Source organism: Bombina bombina, chromosome 9 (genome assembly GCF_027579735.1).
Source record: "Bombina bombina isolate aBomBom1 chromosome 9, aBomBom1.pri, whole genome shotgun sequence".
NCBI lineage: Eukaryota > Metazoa > Chordata > Amphibia > Anura > Bombinatoridae > Bombina > Bombina bombina.
In genome coordinates, this window is record NC_069507.1 from 114855615 (window position 1) to 114874348 (window position 18734).

General features: G+C 41.2%; 1 protein-coding gene across 3 annotated transcripts in view; it reads left to right on the plus strand.

The window, feature by feature from the left end:
- Window positions 1–18734, plus strand: part of PCGF5 (polycomb group ring finger 5) — a 256321-nt gene that overhangs the window by 130587 nt on the left and 107000 nt on the right. For all 3 annotated transcript variants that reach the window (XM_053692324.1, XM_053692323.1, XM_053692322.1), the window contains one exon: window positions 18075–18217. In XM_053692324.1, coding sequence (XP_053548299.1) covers window positions 18075–18217 — 143 coding nt within the window. The remainder of the gene's footprint in view (window positions 1–18074; window positions 18218–18734) is intronic.

Here is an 18734-nt window from a genome sequence, read left to right on the forward strand (position 1 = left end):
CGTTGATATCAAGTTATTATCTTGGAAAGTTTTGTTTTTGGTTGCAATTTCTTCTGCTAGAAGAGTTTCAGAGTTATCTGCTCTGCAGTGTTCTCCTCCTTATCTGGTGTTCCATGCAGATAAGGTGGTTTTGCGTACTAAACCTGGTTTTCTTCCGAAAGTTGTTTCTAACAAAAATATTAACCAGGAGATAGTCGTGCCTTCTTTGTGTCCGAATCCAGTTTCAAAGAAGGAACGTTTGTTGCACAATTTGGATGTAGTTCGTGCTCTAAAATTCTATTTAGAGGCTACAAAGGATTTCAGACAAACATCTTCCTTGTTTGTTGTTTATTCTGGTAAAAGGAGAGGTCAAAAAGCAACTTCTACCTCTCTCTCTTTTTGGCTTAAAAGCATCATCAGATTGGCTTATGAGACTGCCGGACGGCAGCCTCCTGAAAGAATCACAGCTCATTCCACTAGGGCCGTGGCTTCCACATGGGCCTTCAAGAACGAGGCTTCTGTTGATCAGATATGTAAGGCAGCGACTTGGTCTTCACTGCACACTTTTACTAAATTTTACAAATTTGATACTTTTGCTTCTTCTGAGGCTATTTTTGGGAGAAAGGTTTTGCAAGCCGTGGTGCCTTCCATCTAGGTGACCTGATTTGCTCCCTCCCATCATCCGTGTCCTAAAGCTTTGGTATTGGTTCCCACAAGTAAGGATGACGCCGTGGACCGGACACACCTATGTTGGAGAAAACAGAATTTATGTTTACCTGATAAATTACTTTCTCCAACGGTGTGTCCGGTCCACGGCCCGCCCTGGTTTTTTAATCAGGTCTGATGATTTATTTTCTCTAACTACAGTCACCATGGTATCATATGGTTTCTCCTATGCAAATATTCCTCCTTTACGTCGGTCGAATGACTGGGGAAGGCGGAGCCTGGGAGGGATCATGTGACCAGCTTTGCTGGGCTCTTTGCCATTTCCTGTTGGGGAAGAGAATATCCCACAAGTAAGGATGACGCCGTGGACCGGACACACTGTTGGAGAAAGTAATTTATCAGGTAAACATAAATTCTGTTATTTGCATACGCAAAAACTAATGTTCCATTCAAAGCACTTTTTTAGGGGACACGTTAATGATCTGAAAAGTATTGTATGAACATTTTTGAGGTCCTTTTAGCTGTGGAATTCTATAAGTGAAAAATGGTGTTGTAAATTTCTTAAGTATCGATAATTTGGATTAGCGCTTGTTGAGTTAGCACGACCAAAGACCTTGCATAAAGGATTAGGGCTAAAAATAAATATGCACCAAACACAACATAAATACATTAAAATAAAGTGTTACACTCATATACACACTAAATAATAAATAATTACACTGAATATTTTTTATATACACACTAAATAATACAAAATATTCAGTGTAATATTTTCTAATTTTATATAATTTTCTGGTATCCAATGCACAAATGAATTGCTTGATTTAACATAAATGTATTTCATTATAATTTGTGCAATAAAAAAAATTAACATTTTTAATATTAGCTCATTTAAGCTTAAAGGGACATTAAACCAATTTTTTTTTTTCATGACTCAGATGTAGAATACCATTTTAAACAACTTTCTAATTTACTTCTATTATCTTGCTTCATTCTGTTGATATGCCTGAAAAGCATATCTAGATAGGCTCAGTAGCTTCTGATTGGTGGCTGCACTTAGATGCTTCGTGTGATTGGCTCACCTATGTGTATTGCAATTTCTTTAAACAAAAGATATCTAAAGAATGAAGCAAATTAGATAATAGAAGTAAATAGGAATGTTGTTTAAAATTGTATTTTCTATCTGAATCATGAAAGAAAATGTTGTGGTTTAATGTCCCTTTAATATTAGCTAAGATTTTTCCCGGTGGTCAATAAAACACGCTAAAAAGGGCCTGGGGAGAACACTGATAGATATATATATATATACTTTGAATCCCTTTCTACTCAAATACCTTAAAACATAAAAATCATTTTTATTGAATTTTAATATGTAATATGTGTTTTACTGTGTATTTACTGTGTATTTACTGTAAATATTTTACATTGCAATGTTTTTCACATTGGAGAAAATTTTATTTTTACTTTTAAATATATATTCCTATATATATCTGTAATTACCTATACCTGTGTATATTCATATAAATATTTAAGTATAGATATATATATATAAAAAATATATATTAAAAATTAATAAAAAAAACAAACATTTTCTTCTATGTGAATAACATTGGCATGTAAAATATGAATAACTCATGTCAGGTTGAGCAGAGTTGGTTTAACAGGGTGTTGGGTTTTCACACAAGCGATAAGTGTTGGGGTTTTTATCCAGAAGTGTACTCTATTAAACCATTTACTTTCAACTTGTAATATGAGTTCTAGTTAGTGCAGTTGCGATATTGTTGCTAACAATAACGTGCCACTAGTAATCTAGCCCAAAGTCAGCTAACTTTAAAAACTCAATTTTCGGAGCAAATATTGGAAAGACTGTGATCAACTCCATTGTTGTTTTGAAAAGTAAATTGATACTTAAGCTGTGGAACCATTGTCTGATTGTAAAATAACAAAAGAGTGATTCACTAAATATATATATTTCTTTCATACAGGTGGTGAGAGTCCACTATCTATTACTCCTGGGAATTATTCTTCCTTACCACTAGGAGGCGGTAAAGATTCCCTCACCCCAAGAGCTCTATAAAACCCCTCTCACCACACACATACCTCAATCTTTACTTTGCCTCTGCTGGAAGTGGTTGAAGAATGAAGAAGTGCATGTGATTCTTCAGAGAAAGGGGTTTTCAGTCTATGTTGAGGCCCGGTTTCCCCTCAGAGTACAGTGCTTGCCAGAGGGATGTATACGGTATGGTTTTTTATTCTTTTTTCACCTCATGGGAAATTTTTCATAAACTCTCCATAATTGGTTGCAGCGACTTGTCTTTTGCCTTCCTCTTTCGATCTACAATATACTCCTATTCCATAACCTTTGCTGATATGTCGCTGTCTACTGATTGTTTGCTGGTAGATGAGTGTCTACTGATAAGTGTCAATTTTAACAAATTAGACACTCTAGCTTTGTTATGGGCACATATATATGTTTATATATATTTGCTAATATATATACCCCTGGGAAAGTTTTTTTTTTTTGCACCACTTAGTTTGTATTAAGTGTGTCAGCCTTCCGGTCTATTAGTTCTATTAGTTAGCTTTTTTCATGCTGCGGCTGGATTACGCACATCGGGTTAGCGTGCGTATGTCCTAGGGTATTTCTATAAAAAGCTTCTGGGGGGGCTAAGAAGTTATTTCTAGTCCTAGATCTGAAAGCTATGAACAAGTTTGTAAGGGTTCCCTCTTTCTAATTGTAGACATGTTATGTTCCTGTCTCCCTCCTCCTCAGCATAGGTACATGATCAATCAGAACAAAACGCATGTCCAAAACAATGTGTCCAGCATTGACAAAATGTCTAGCAACTGGTTGTTTACTTGATTTGTCCTTGATTGCCGACCATATATAGCTGCTCTAAAGACTCACATTTTTTCCAGTCTGTTTCATATCTGGAAACTATATGAGTGATTGTACCAATTCCTTCACAGGAGCTGGGGATGGGATTTTATTCAAATCTCTTCATTGTTCCAAAGAAGGAAGGTACTTTCAGACCAGTCCTAGATCTGAAAGCTATGAACAAGTTTGTAAGGGTTGCCTCTTTCAAAATGAAAACTATTCAGACTATTCTGCCTTTTGTTCACCAAGGTCAGTTTATGTCCACATTAGATTTAAAGAATGCTCAGTTTACCAAGGGCGAGATTACATATACTGCTCAGGCTTAAACGCAACTGCTGAAACCCGCGTTGCCTGTAAATTCACCTCGCACATCGGGAATCCAATAAACCCCGTCCTAAACTGCCATAAGTCGGATAAACTAGCAGGAGTCGCCAGTGACTTACGGCAGTTTAGAAACTACCGGCACCTAAGGAAAAAAAAATAAAAATAAATCACCTGTAAAAGTCTAACCCACCTCCCAAAAATAAACCTGACACGTCAAAACCCCTATATCACCCCACATTGCAACTAATAATAAAAGTATTAACCCATAAACCGCATACCCCCCACAACGCAATATACCTAATAAATGTATTAACCCCTAACCCGCCATTTACCCACATTGTGATATATCTAATCCGCCATTCACCCAAACCGCAATCTACCGAATATATGTATTAACCCTAATCCGCCATTCACCCACATTGCAATCTACCTAATATATGTATTAACTCCTAATCTGCCATTTACCCACAACGCCAACTACCTTTCAACACTATTAACCCCTAATCCGCCAACCCCCCACAACGCATTAAACCTAATTAACCTATTAACCCCTAAACCCTTAACCCCCCACAACGCAAATAACTAATTTAATTAATAAAACCTCTACCCTAACACCCCCTAAATTAACCTAAATTACATAACATAAAAAAATACTAAGTTGCAATTAAAATAAAAAAATTACATTACTTAAAAAATAAATAAAACTAAGATTAAATTAATCTAAAATTAAAAAAATAAAAAAGTCTATTACAGAAAATAATAAACAAAATTATCAAAAATAAAAAAATTAAACCTAATCCCTATGAAAATAAAAAGCCCCCCAAAATAAAAACACCCCATAATCTAAACTACCAATAGCCATTAAAAGGCCCTTTTGTAAGGCAATGCACTAAGTTAAACAGCTCTTTCTCCTGTTAAGTGTAGTCAGTCCACGGGTCATCCATTACTTATGGGATATTATCTCCTCCCTAACAGGAAGTGCAAGAGGATCACCCAAGCAGAGCTGCTATATAGCTCCTCCCCTCTACGTCACACCCAGTCATTCTCTTGCACCTAACTAATAGATAGGACGTGTGAGAGGACTGTGGTTATTAAAATTAGTTTTTTATTCCTTCAATCAAAAGTTTGTTATTTTAAACAGCACCGGAGTGTGTTGTTTTTTCTCAGGCAGCATTAGAAGAAGAATCTACCTGAGTTGTGTATGATCTTAGCGGACGTAACTAAGATCCACTTGCTGTTCTCGGCCATTCTGAGGAGAGAGGTACTTCAGAACAGGGGACAGCGGGCAGGGTTCACCTGCAAAGAGGTATGTTGCAGTATATTATTTTCTAAGGAATGGAATTGACTGAGAAAATACTGCTAATACCGATGTAATGTAAGTACAGCCTTAAATGCAGTAGTAGTAACTGGTATCAGGCTGATATGTGTGTATGTTTGCACTTAAGTATTTCTGGGGAATGGCACTTCACTAAGAAAATACTGTATATATATATATAACTTATAGCCTCTCTGCAGTGAAAGCAACTAGCAACAGGCTTTTTATTAACATCTCATATATTTATATTTAAAACGTTTACTGGCTGTTAATCGTTTGTTCTCTGAGGTACTTGGTGAAAAATTTTCATGGGCATTAATTTTCCACATGGCTGTCGTTTGTTTTGAATAAAATCAGTTTACTGAGCTTCCCCACTCAGTTTTGGCGCTTTTACTACGCAGTAAAAATTCACTCACAAGTCTTCCTGTTCTCCCTGCATGATCCAGGACGTCTCTACAGAGCTCAAGGGTCTCCAAAACTAGTTTTGAGGGAGGTAATCACTCACAGCAGACCTGTGAGACTGTGCTTTGTTTGTGATAAAAACGTATATATTTTATTGTTATCCGTTTTTTTGGTATTAAGGGGTTAATCATCCATTGCTAGTGGGTGCAATCCTTTGCTAAATTAATAAATTTAATGTGAAAATTTGGTCTCTTTGACTAATCCGGTTCATGTTATTTCACTGTGACAGTTTTTTGTGTGCTTCTTAAAGGCACAGTAACGTTTTTTATATTGCTTGTAAATTTATTTTAAAAGTATTTTCCAAGCTTGCTAGTTTACTTGCTAGTTTGTTTAAACATGTCTGACATAGAGGAATCTCTTTGTGCAATATGTTCAAAGGCCAATGTGGAGCCCAATAGAAATTTGTGTACTAATTGCATTGATGCTACTTTAAGTAAAAGCCAATCTGTACATGTAAAGAAAATTTCACCAGACAGCGAGGGGGAAGTTATGCCGACTAACTCTCCTCACGTGTCAGTACCTGCATCTCCCGCTCAGGAGGTGCGTGATATTGTGACGCCAAGTACATCAGGGCGGCCATTACAAATCACCTTGCAAGACATGGCTAATGTTATGACTGAAGTTTTATCTAAATTGCCAGAACTTAGGGGTAAACGCGATCACTCTGGAATGAGAACAGAGTGCGCTGAAAATACTGGGGCCATGTCTGATACTGCGTCACAATTTGCAGAACATGAGGACGGAGAGCTTCATTCTGTGGGTGACGGATCTGATCCAAATAAACTGGATTCAGACATTTCAAATTTTAAATTTAAGCTTGAGAACCTCCGTGTGTTACTAGGGGAGGTATTAGCGGCTCTTAATGATTGTAACACGGTTGCAATCCCAGAGAAAATATGTAGGCTGGATAAATATTTTGCGGTACCGACGTGTACTGACGTTTTTCCTATACCTAAAAGGCTTACAGAAATTGTTAACAAGGAGTGGGATAGACCCGGTGTGCCTTTCTCACCCCCTCCTATATTTAGAAAGATGTTTCCAATAGACGCCACCACACGGGACTTATGGCAGACGGTCCCTAAGGTGGAGGGAGCAGTTTCTACTTTAGCTAAGCGTACCACTATCCCGGTGGAGGATAGCTGTGCTTTTTCAGATCCAATGGATAAAAAGTTAGAGGGTTACCTTAAGAAAATGTTTGTTCAACAAGGTTTTATATTGCAACCCCTTGCATGCATCGCGTCTGTCACGGCTGCAGCGGCATTCTGGTTTGAGTCTCTGGAAGAGACCATTAGCTCAGTTACATTGGATGAGATTACAGACAAGCTTAGAGTCCTTAAGCTAGCTAATTCATTTATTTCTGATGCCGTAGTACATTTAACTAAGCTTACGGCTAAGAACTCCGGATTCGCCATTCAGGCGCGCAGAGCGCTGTGGCTTAAATCCTGGTCAGCTGATGTGACTTCTAAATCTAAATTGCTTAACATACCTTTCAAGGGGCAGACCTTATTCGGGCCCGGTTTGAAAGAAATTATCGCTGACATTACTGGAGGTAAGGGCCATGCCCTGCCTCAAGATAGAGCCAAACCTAGGGCTAGACAGTCTAATTTTCGTGCCTTTCGCAACTTCAAGGCAGGAGCAGCATCAACTTCCTCCGCTCCAAAACAGGAAGGAACTGTTGCTCGCTACAGACAGGGCTGGAAACCTAACCAGACCTGGAACAAGGGCAAGCAGGCCAGAAAACCTGCTGCTGCCCCTAAGACAGCATGAAGTGAGGGCCCCCGTTCCGGAAACGGATCTAGTGGGGGGCAGACTTTCTCTCTTCGCCCAGGCTTGGGCAAGAGATGTCCAGGATCCCTGGGCGTTAGAGATCATATCTCAGGGATATCTTCTGGACTTCAAAGCTTCTCCTCCAAAAGGGAGATTTCATCTTTCAAGGTTGTCAACAAACCAGATAAAGAAAGAGGCGTTTCTACGCTGTGTACAAGATCTTTTACTTATGGGAGTGATCCACCCGGTTCCGCGATCGGAACACGGACAAGGGTTTTACTCAAATCTGTTTGTGGTTCCCAAGAAAGAAGGAACCTTCAGACCAATCTTGGATTTAAAGATCCTAAACAAATTCCTAAGAGTTCCATCGTTCAAAATGGAAACTATTCGGACAATCTTACCCATGATCCAAAAGGGTCAGTTCATGACCACAGTGGATTTAAAGGATGCGTACCTTCACATACCGATTCACAAGGATCATTACCGGTACCTAAGGTTTGCCTTCCTAGACAGGCATTACCAGTTTGTAGCTCTTCCCTTCGGGTTAGCTACTGCTCCAAGAATCTTCACAAAGGTTCTGGGTTCTCTTCTGGCGGTACTAAGACCGCGAGGAATATCGGTAGCTCCGTACCTAGACGACATTCTGATACAAGCGTCAAGTTTCCAAGCTGCCAAGTCTCATACAGAGTTAGTACTGGCATTTCTAAGGTCGCATGGGTGGAAGGTGAACGAAGAAAAGAGTTCTCTATTGCCACTCACAAGAGTTCCCTTCTTAGGGACTCTTATAGATTTGATAGAAATGAAAATTTACCTGACAGAGGACAGGTTAACAAAACTCCTAAATGCTTGCCGTGTCCTTCATTCCATTCCACACCCGTCAGTGGCTCAATGCATGGAGGTAATCGGTTTAATGGTAGCGGCAATGGACATAGTTCCCTTTGCACGCCTGCATCTCAGACCACTGCAATTGTGCATGCTAAATCAGTGGAATGGGGATTACTCAGATTTGTCCCCTATGCTGAATCTGGATCAAGAGACCAGAAATTCTCTTCTATGGTGGCTCTCTCTGCCACATCTGTCCAAGGGGATTCCCTTCAGCAGACCAGATTGGACGATTGTAACAACAGACGCCAGCCTGCTAGGTTGGGGCGCTGTCTGGAATTCCCTAAAGACTCAGGGATCATGGACTCAGGAGGAAAGTCTCCTTCCCATAAACATTCTGGAATTAAGAGCAGTTTTCAATGCCCTTCTAGCTTGGCCTCAGCTAGCATCTCTGAGGTTCATCAGGTTTCAGTCGGACAACATCACGACTGTGGCTTACATCAACCATCAAGGAGGGACAAGGAGTTCCCTAGCGATGATAGAAGTCTCAAAGATAATTCTCTGGGCAGAGTCTCACTCTTGCCACCTATCAGCGATCCACATCCCAGGCGTGGAGAACTGGGAGGCGGATTTCCTAAGTCGCCAGACTTTTCATCCGGGGGAGTGGGAACTTCATCCGGAGGTCTTTGCCCAAATACTTCGGCGTTGGGGCAGACCAGATATGGATCTCATGGCGTCTCGCCAGAACGCCAAGCTTCCTTGTTACGGGTCCAGGTCCAGGGACCCGGGAGCGGTTCTGATAGATGCTCTGACAGCACCTTGGACCTTCAAAATGGCTTATGTGTTTCCACCTTTCCCGATGCTTCCTCGATTGATTGCCAGGATCAGACAGGAGAGAGCATCGGTGATTCTAATAGCGCCTGCGTGGCCACGCAGGACCTGGTATGCAGATCTAGTGGACATGTCATCCTGTCCACCTTGGTCTCTGCCTCTGAGACAGGACCTTCTAATTCAGGGTCCTTTCAAACATCAAAATCTAATTTCTCTGAAGCTGACTGCATGGAGATTGAACGCTTGATTTTATCAAAGCGTGGATTTTCGGAGTCAGTAATTGATACCTTAAAACAGGCTAGGAAACCTGTTACCAGGAAAATTTACCATAAAATATGGCGTAAATACTTACATTGGTGCGAATCCAAGAGTTACTCATGGAGTAAGGTTAGGATTCCTAGGATATTGTCTTTTCTACAAGAAGGTTTAGAAAAGGGTTTATCTGCAAGTTCTTTAAAGGGACAGATCTCAGCTCTGTCAATCCTTTTACACAAACGTCTGTCAGAAGTTCCAGACGTTCAGGCTTTTTGTCAGGCTTTGGCCAGGATCAAGCCTGTGTTTAAGACTGTTGCTCCACCGTGGAGCTTAAACTTAGTTCTTAACGTTTTACAGGGTGTTCCGTTTGAACCCCTTCATTCCATTGATATCAAGCTGTTATCTTGGAAAGTTCTGTTTTTAATGGCTATTTCCTCGGCTCGAAGAGTCTCTGAGTTATCGGCCTTACATTGCGATTCTCCTTATCTGATTTTTCATTCAGACAAGGTAGTTCTGCGTACTAAACCTGGGTTTCTTCTGTTAAGTGTGATCAGTCCACGGGTCATCATTACTTCTGGGATATTACTCCTCCCCAACAGGAAGTGCAAGAGGATTCACCCAGCAGAGCTGCATATAGCTCCTCCCCTCTACGTCACTCCCAGTCATTCTCTTGCACCCAACGACTAGATAGGATGTGTGAGAGGACTATGGTGATTATACTTAGTTTTATATCTTCAATCAAAAGTTTGTTATTTTAAAATAGCACCGGAGTGTGTTATTATCTCTCTGGCAGAGTTTGAAGAAGAATCTACCAGAGTTTTTGTTATGATTTTAGCCGGAGTAGTTAAGATCATATTGCTGTTTCTCGGCCATCTGAGGAGAGGTAAACTTCAGATCAGGGGACAGCGGGCAGATGAATCTGCATAGAGGTATGTAGCAGTTTTTATTTTCTGACAATGGAATTGATGAGAAAATCCTGCCATACCGATATAATGTCATGTATGTATACTTTACACTTCAGTATTCTGGGGAATGGTACTTCACTAGAATTACACTGTAAGAAATACATAAAGCTGTTTAATAACTAGAGATTATGTTTAACGTTTTTGCTGGAATGTAAAATCGTTTTCATTTGCTGAGGTACTGAGTGAATAAATGTTTGGGCACTATTTTTCCACTTGGCAGTTGCTTAATCCTGTTTTCTGACAGTTTCTGTTCTCCCTCACTGCTGTGTGTGAGGGGGAGGGGCCGTTTTTTGGCGCTTTTACTACGCATCAAATATTTCAGTCAGCAACTCATTGTATTCCCTGCATGATCCGGTTCATCTCTACAGAGCTCAGGGGTCTTCAAAACTTATTTTGAGGGAGGTAATTTCTCTCAGCAGAGCTGTGAGAATTATAGTTTGACTGAGATAAAAAACGTTTATTCTGTAATTTGTTTCCTGCTTTCAGAATTTGTTATCTTTGCTAATGGGATTAAACCTTTGCTAAAGTTGTGTTGTTTACAAGGATTGAGGCTATAACTGTTTCAATTTATTAATTTTCAACTGTCATAGATCTTCTGTGCTTCTTAAAGGCACAGTACGTTTTAATTTTATTCTAATTGAATTGTATTTCCAAGTTGCAAGTTTATTTGCTAGTGTGTTAAACATGTCTGATTCAGAGGATGATACCTGTGTCATTTGTTGCAATGCCAAAGTGGAGCCCAATAGAAATTTATGTACTAACTGTATTGATGCTACTTTAAATAAAAGTCAATCTGTACAAATTGAACAAATTTCACCAAACAACGAGGGGAGAGTTATGCCGACTAACTCGCCTCACGTGTCAGTACCTACATCTCCCGCTCAGAGGGAGGTGCGTGATATTGTAGCGCCGAGTACATCTGGGCGGCCATTACAAATCACATTACAGGATATGGCTACTGTTATGACTGAGGTTTTGGCTAAATTACCAGAACTAAGAGGTAAGCGTGATCACTCTGGGGTGAGAACAGAGTGCGCTGATAATATTAGGGCCATGTCAGACACTGCGTCACAGGTGGCAGAACATGAGGACGGAGAACTTCATTCTGTGGGTGACGGTTCTGATCCAAACAGACTGGATTCAGATATTTCAAATTTTAAATTTAAACTGGAAAACCTCCGTGTATTACTAGGGGAGGTGTTAGCGGCTCTGAATGATTGTAACACAGTTGCAATACCAGAGAAAATGTGTAGGTTGGATAAATATTTTGCGGTACCGACGAGTACTGAGGTTTTTCCTATACCTAAGAGACTTACTGAAATTGTTACTAAGGAGTGGGATAGACCCGGTGTGCCGTTCTCACCCCCTCCGATATTTAGAAAAATGTTTCCAATAGACGCCACCACAAGGGACTTATGGCAAACGGTCCCTAAGGTGGAGGGAGCAGTTTCTACCTTAGCTAAGCGTACCACTATCCCGGTGGAGGATAGCTGTGCTTTTTCAGATCCAATGGATAAAAAGTTAGAGGGTTACCTTAAGAAAATGTTTGTTCAACAAGGTTTTATATTGCAACCCCTTGCATGCATTGCGCCGATCACGGCTGCAGCGGCATTCTGGATTGAGTCTCTGGAAGAGAACATTGGTTCAGCTACTCTGGACGACATTACGGATAGGCTTAGAGTCCTTAAACTAGCTAATTCATTCATTTCGGAGGCCGTAGTACATCTTACTAAACTTACGGCAAAGAATTCAGGATTCGCCATTCAGGCACGCAGGGCGCTGTGGCTAAAATCCTGGTCAGCTGATGTTACTTCTAAGTCTAAATTGCTTAATATACCTTTCAAAGGGCAGACCTTATTCGGGCCCGGGTTGAAAGAGATTATCGCTGACATTACAGGAGGTAAAGGCCATGCCCTGCCTCAGGACAAAAGCCAAAGCCAAGACTAGACAGTCTAATTTTCGTTCCTTTCGTAATTTCAAAGCAGGAGCAGCATCAACTTCCTCTGCACCAAAACAGGAAGGAGCTGTTGCTCGCTACAGACAAGGCTGGAAACCTAACCAGTCCTGGAACAAGGGCAAGCAGACTAGGAAACCTGCTGCTGCCCCTAAAACAGCATGAATTGAGGGCCCCCGATCCGGGATCGGATCTAGTGGGGGGCAGACTTTCTCTCTTCGCCCAGGCTTGGGCAAGAGATATTCAGGATCCCTGGGCGCTAGAGATAATATCTCAGGGATACCTTCTGGACTTCAAATACTCTCCTCCAAGAGAGAGATTTCATCTGTCAAGATTGTCAACAATCCAGACAAAGAAAGAGGCGTTTCTACGCTGCGTACAAGAGCTCTTGTTAATGGGAGTAATCCATCCAGTTCCACGATCGGAACAGGGACAGGGGTTTTACTCAAATCTGTTTGTGGTTCCCAAAAAAGAGGGAACTTTCAGACCAATCCTGGACTTAAAGATCCTAAACAAATTCCTAAGAGTTCCATCGTTCAAGATGGAGACTATTCGGACAATTTTACCTATGATCCAAGAGGGTCAGTACATGACCACTGTAGATTTAAAAGATGCTTACCTTCACATACCGATTCACAAAGATCATTATCGGTACCTAAGGTTTGCCTTCCTAGACAGGCATTACCAGTTTGTGGCTCTTCCATTCGGATTGGCTACAGCTCCAAGAATCTTCACAAAGGTTCTGGGTGCTCTTCTGGCGGTACTAAGACCGCGGGGAATCTCGGTAGCTCCATACCTAGACGACATTCTGATACAAGCTTCAAGCTTTCAAACTGCCAAGTCTCATACAGAGTTAGTGCTGGCATTTCTAAGGTCACATGGATGGAAGGTGAACGAAAAGAAAAGTTCACTCGTTCCACTCACAAGAGTTCCCTTCCTGGGGACTCTTATAGATTCTGTAGAAATGAAGATTTACCTGACAGAGGACAGGCTAACAAGACTTCAAAGTGCTTGCCGCACCCTTCATTCCATTCAACACCCGTCAGTGGCTCAATGCATGGAGGTAATCGGCTTAATGGTAGCGGCAATGGACATAGTACCCTTTGCACGCTTACACCTCAGACCACTGCAGCTGTGCATGCTAAGTCAGTGGAATGGGGATTACTCAGACTTATCCCCTTCTCTGAATCTGGATCAAGAGACCAGAAATTCTCTTCTATGGTGGCTTTCTCGGCCACACCTGTCCAGGGGATGCCATTCAGCAGACCAGACTGGACAATTGTAACAACAGACGCCAGCCTTCTAGGTTGGGGTGCCGTCTGGAATTCTCTGAAGGCTCAGGGACAATGGAGTCAGGAGGAGAGTCTCCTGCCAATAAACATTCTGGAATTGAGAGCAGTTCTCAATGCCCTCCTGGCTTGGCCCCAGTTGACAACTCGGGGGTTCATCAGGTTTCAGTCGGACAACATCACGACTGTAGCTTACATCAACCATCAGGGAGGGACAAGAAGCTCCCTAGCTATGATGGAAGTATCAAAGATAATTCGCTGGGCAGAGTCTCACTCTTGCCACCTGTCAGCAATCCACATCCCGGGAGTGGAGAACTGGGAGGCGGATTTCTTAAGTCGTCAGACTTTTCATCCGGGGGAGTGGGAACTTCATCCGGAGGTCTTTGCCCAAATACTTCAACGTTGGGGCAAACCAGAGATAGATCTCATGGCGTCTCGACAGAACGCCAAGCTTCCTCGTTACGGGTCCAGATCCAGGGATCCAGGAGCAGTCCTGATAGATGCTCTGACAGCACCTTGGGACTTCAGGATGGCTTACGTGTTTCCACCCTTCCCGTTGCTTCCTCGATTGATTGCCAGAATCAAACAAGAGAGAGCATCAGTGATTCTAATAGCACCTGCGTGGCCACGCAGGACTTGGTATGCAGACCTGGTGGACATGTCATCCTGTCCACCTTGGTCTCTACCTCTGAAACAGGACCTTCTGATACAAGGTCCCTTCAAACATCAAAATCTAACTTCTCTGAAGCTGACTGCTTGGAAATTGAACGCTTGATTTTATCAAGACGTGGGTTTTCTGAGTCAGTTATTGATACCTTAATACAGGCTAGGAAACCTGTTACCAGAAAGATTTACCATAAGATATGGCGTAAATACCTATATTGGTGTGAATCCAAAGGTTACTCTTGGAGTAAGGTTAGGATTCCTAGGATATTGTCTTTTCTACAAGAAGGTTTAGAAAAGGGTTTATCTGCTAGTTCATTAAAGGGACAGATCTCAGCTCTGTCCATTCTGTTACACAAACGTCTGTCAGAAGTTCCTGACGTCCAGGCTTTTTGCCAGGCTTTGGCCAGGATTAAGCCTGTGTTTAAAACTGTTGCTCCACCATGGAGTTTAAACCTTGTTCTTAATGTTTTACAGGGCGTTCCGTTTGAACCCCTTCATTCCATTGATATAAAGTTGTTATCTTGGAAAGTTCTATTTTTAATGGCTATTTCCTCGGCTCGGAGAGTCTCTGAATTATCAGCCTTACATTGTGATTCTCCTTATTTGATTTTTCATTCGGATAAGGTAGTCCTGCGTACTAAACCTGGGTTCTTACCTAAGGTAGTTACTAACAGGAATATCAATCAAGAGATTGTTGTTCCTTCTTTATGCCCAAATCCTTCTTCAAAGAAGGAACGTCTACTGCACAACCTGGATGTAGTCCGTGCTCTAAAATTTTACTTACAGGCAACTAAGGAATTTCGACAAACGTCTTCTCTGTTTGTCATTTACTCTGGGCAGAGGAGAGGTCAAAAAGCTTCCGCTACCTCTCTTTCTTTTTGGCTTCGTAGCATAATTCGTTTAGCTTATGAGACTGCTGGACAGCAGCCTCCTGAAAGAATTACAGCTCATTCTACTAGAGCTGTGGCTTCCACTTGGGCCTTCAAGAATGAGGCCTCTGTTGAACAGATTTGCAAGGCTGCAACTTGGTCTTCGCTTCATACTTTTTCCAAATTTTACAAATTTGACACTTTTGCTTCCTCGGAGGCTATTTTTGGGAGAAAGGTTCTTCAGGCAGTGGTTCCTTCTGTATAAAGAGCCTGCCTATCCCTCCCGTCATCCGTGTACTTTTGCTTTGGTATTGGTATCCCAGAAGTAATGATGACCCGTGGACTGATCACACTTAACAGAAGAAAACATAATTTATGCTTACCTGATAAATTCCTTTCTTCTGTAGTGTGATCAGTCCACGGCCCGCCCTGTTTTTAAGGCAGGTAAATATTTTTTAATTTATACTCCAGTCACCACTTCACCCTTGGCTTTTCCTTTCTCGTTGGTCCTTGGTCGAATGACTGGGAGTGACGTAGAGGGGAGGAGCTATATGCAGCTCTGCTGGGTGAATCCTCTTGCACTTCCTGTTGGGGAGGAGTAATATCCCAGAAGTAATGATGACCCGTGGACTGATCACACTACAGAAGAAAGGAATTTATCAGGTAAGCATAAATTATGTTTTTTACCTAAGGTAGTCACTAACAGGAATATCAATCAAGAGATTGTTGTTCCTTCATTGTGTCCTAACCCTTCTTCAAAGAAGGAACAACTTCTACACAATCTAGACGTTGTCCGTGCCCTGAAATTTTATTTACAGGCAACTAAATATTTTCGCCAAACTTCTTCCCTGTTTGTCGTTTATTCTGGACAGAGGAGAGGTCAAAAAGCTTCTGCTATCTCTCTCTCTTTCTGGCTTCGTAGCATAATACGCTTAGCCTATGAGACTGCTGGACAGCAGCCTCCTGAAAGAATTACAGCTCATTCTACGAGAGCTGTGGCTTCCACGTGGGCCTTTAAGAATGAGGCCTCTGTTGAACAGATTTGCAAGGCTGCAACTTGGTCTTCTCTTCATACTTTTTCCAAATTTTCCAAATTTGACACTTTTGCTTCTTCTGAGGCTGTTTTTGGGAGAAAGGGTCTTCAGGCAGTGGTTCCTTCCGTGTAAAGATCCTGCCTGTCCCTCCCGTCATCCGTGTACTTTTAGCTTTGGTATTGGTATCCCATAAGTAATGGATGACCCGTGGACTGACTACACTTAACAGGAGAAAACATAATTTATGCTTACCTGATACACTGTAGTGTAGTCAGTCCACGGCCCGCTCTGTTTTTTATGGCAGGTCTAAATTTTAAATTATACTCCAGTCACCACTGCACCCTATAGTTTCTCCTTTCTCGTTTGGTTTTCGGTCGAATGACTGGGTGTGACGTAGAGGGGAGGAGCTATATAGCAGCTCTGCTTGGGTGATCCTCTTGCACTTCCTGTTAGGGAGGAGATAATATCCCATAAGTAATGGATGACCCGTGGACTGACTACACTACAGGAGAAAGGAATTTATCAGGTAAGCATAAATTATGTTTTTACATTAAATAAATACTAAGCCCCCCTCCAACAGTAATACCCCCCACCCACAAATCCCCCAAAATAAAAAAACCTAACACTAAAAAAAACTTAAGCTACCCAATGCCCCTAAAGGGACATTCGATGGCTCTGTAGTCGCCGGTCTTCTGTTCCGCGGTCACCTCCGCTTCGCACCGACTTGGTCCTGGATGAAGATAGAAGAGGTCACCATGCTGGAAGAAGATATCACCGCCTCCAAGAAGACTTTGCCGCCTGGAAGAAGACCTTCTCCACCGGACTTCAGGAACAGTGAGTACCTATTTGGGGGTTAGATTTAGGAAAAATTGTTTTATTTTTTTTTGGGGGGGGTTTAGCTTAGGTTTTTAATGGGCTTGTTAAATGCTGAATGCCATTTTAAGGGCAGTGAAAGAGCTGAATGCCCTTTTAAGGGCAATGCCCATACAAATGCCCCTTTAGGGGCAATGGGTAGCTTAAGTTTTTTTGTGTTAGGTTTTTTTATTTTGGGGGTTTGGTTGGTGGGGGTTTTTACAAAAATCTACCGTTTTTGTTTTGCTTCTTCTAAGGCAGTCTTTGGTAGAAAGGTCCTTCTGGCAGTTATTTCAGCTTGATTTGTTATTGGATGATTGATTTTTATTGGGGTTGTGGATTTAATTTCTAAGTGAAACTAGATGTTTTTAAATCCCTCCCTTAATGTTATTACTCGTGGACTCCACGGCTTGGGTATTAGTTCCCAAGAGTAATGGATCTAGACTCTCACCACCTGTATGAAAGGAAACTTAATTTATGTTTACCTGATAAATTAATTTCTTTCATGGTGGTAAGAGTCCACAAGACGCCACCCTATGTTTTTTAGGGTTAGTTTATTTTTTGAGCACATCTTTTTTTCCTTGCTTCTTTTAGGTCTCTTTTATACTTTTTTCTTACCTCACTATGCATGGCTATGCGTTAGACTGCGGTATGTGTGAGGGGCTTGGGAGCTCTTGGGTTTGGGAATTTTTGCCTCCTCCTAGTGGTAAGGAAGAGTAATCCCCAGGAGTAGTGGATAGTGGACTCTCATCACCATGAAATAAATGAATTTATCATATAAGCATAAATTATGTTTTGTAGCGATTATAGTAAATAAACATGCTTAACTTCCTTACAAGTTAGGCTGAGAGTTTCAAAGAGTTAAATATTTTTAATGGTAAGACTGTTATTATCTAGCAATAACCACTCACTCTTCTACATTATCTGTTGCAAAGTGCTCAAACTGTTTTTTTTTTTCTCTTCAATGTTTACAATAATTTATACTACCCTATATACTGCCATTCTATTTTGCAACCTTTGCAATTTATCTTTGGCCAGTATATATTGTTATTACTTTCTGGATTATAGTAGTAAATATATCATTTGATCCAAAGCTACTCATCTCAGAAGTAATTTAAGAAAATAATAACATTTTAATTTATTCAGATGGCCTTCCAAAAGTCAAAAGGCTTAGAGGCGAGGAAGAGGACAATGAAGAAGACCAAGACTATCACAGGAGTGATCCACAAATTGCCATTTGTCTTGATTGTTTACGTAATAACGGCCAATCGGGTGAAAATGTAGTAAAGGTATGTCCCTCATTTAGCAGTAAGTGAAATCATAAAACAAAAACATTAACAAAATTGTTAAAAAGACAATTTAACGTCACCATTCATGGCTTTGTGATAACGGTTGTAATTTATATTTCTCCTACATTGGTGTGTCCGGTCCATGGCTTCATCCTTACTTGTGGGAATATTCTCTTCCCCAACAGGAAATGGCAAAGAGAGCACAGCAAAAGCTGCCCATATAGCTCCCCCTCTGGCTCCGCCCCCCAGTCATTCTCTTTGCCGCTCTGAACAAGTAGCATCTCCACGGGGATGGTAAAGAGTATGTGGTGTTAGTTGTAGTTTTTATTTCTTCTATCAAGAGTTTGTTATTTTAAAATAGTGCCGGTTTGTACTATTTACTCTACAACAGAAAGTGATGAAGAGTTCTGTTTAAAGAGGAGTATGATTTTAGCAGCAGTAACTAAAATCCATAGCTGTTCCCACGCAGGACTGTTGAAACCAGAGAACTTCAGTTGGGGGGAACAGTTTGCAGACT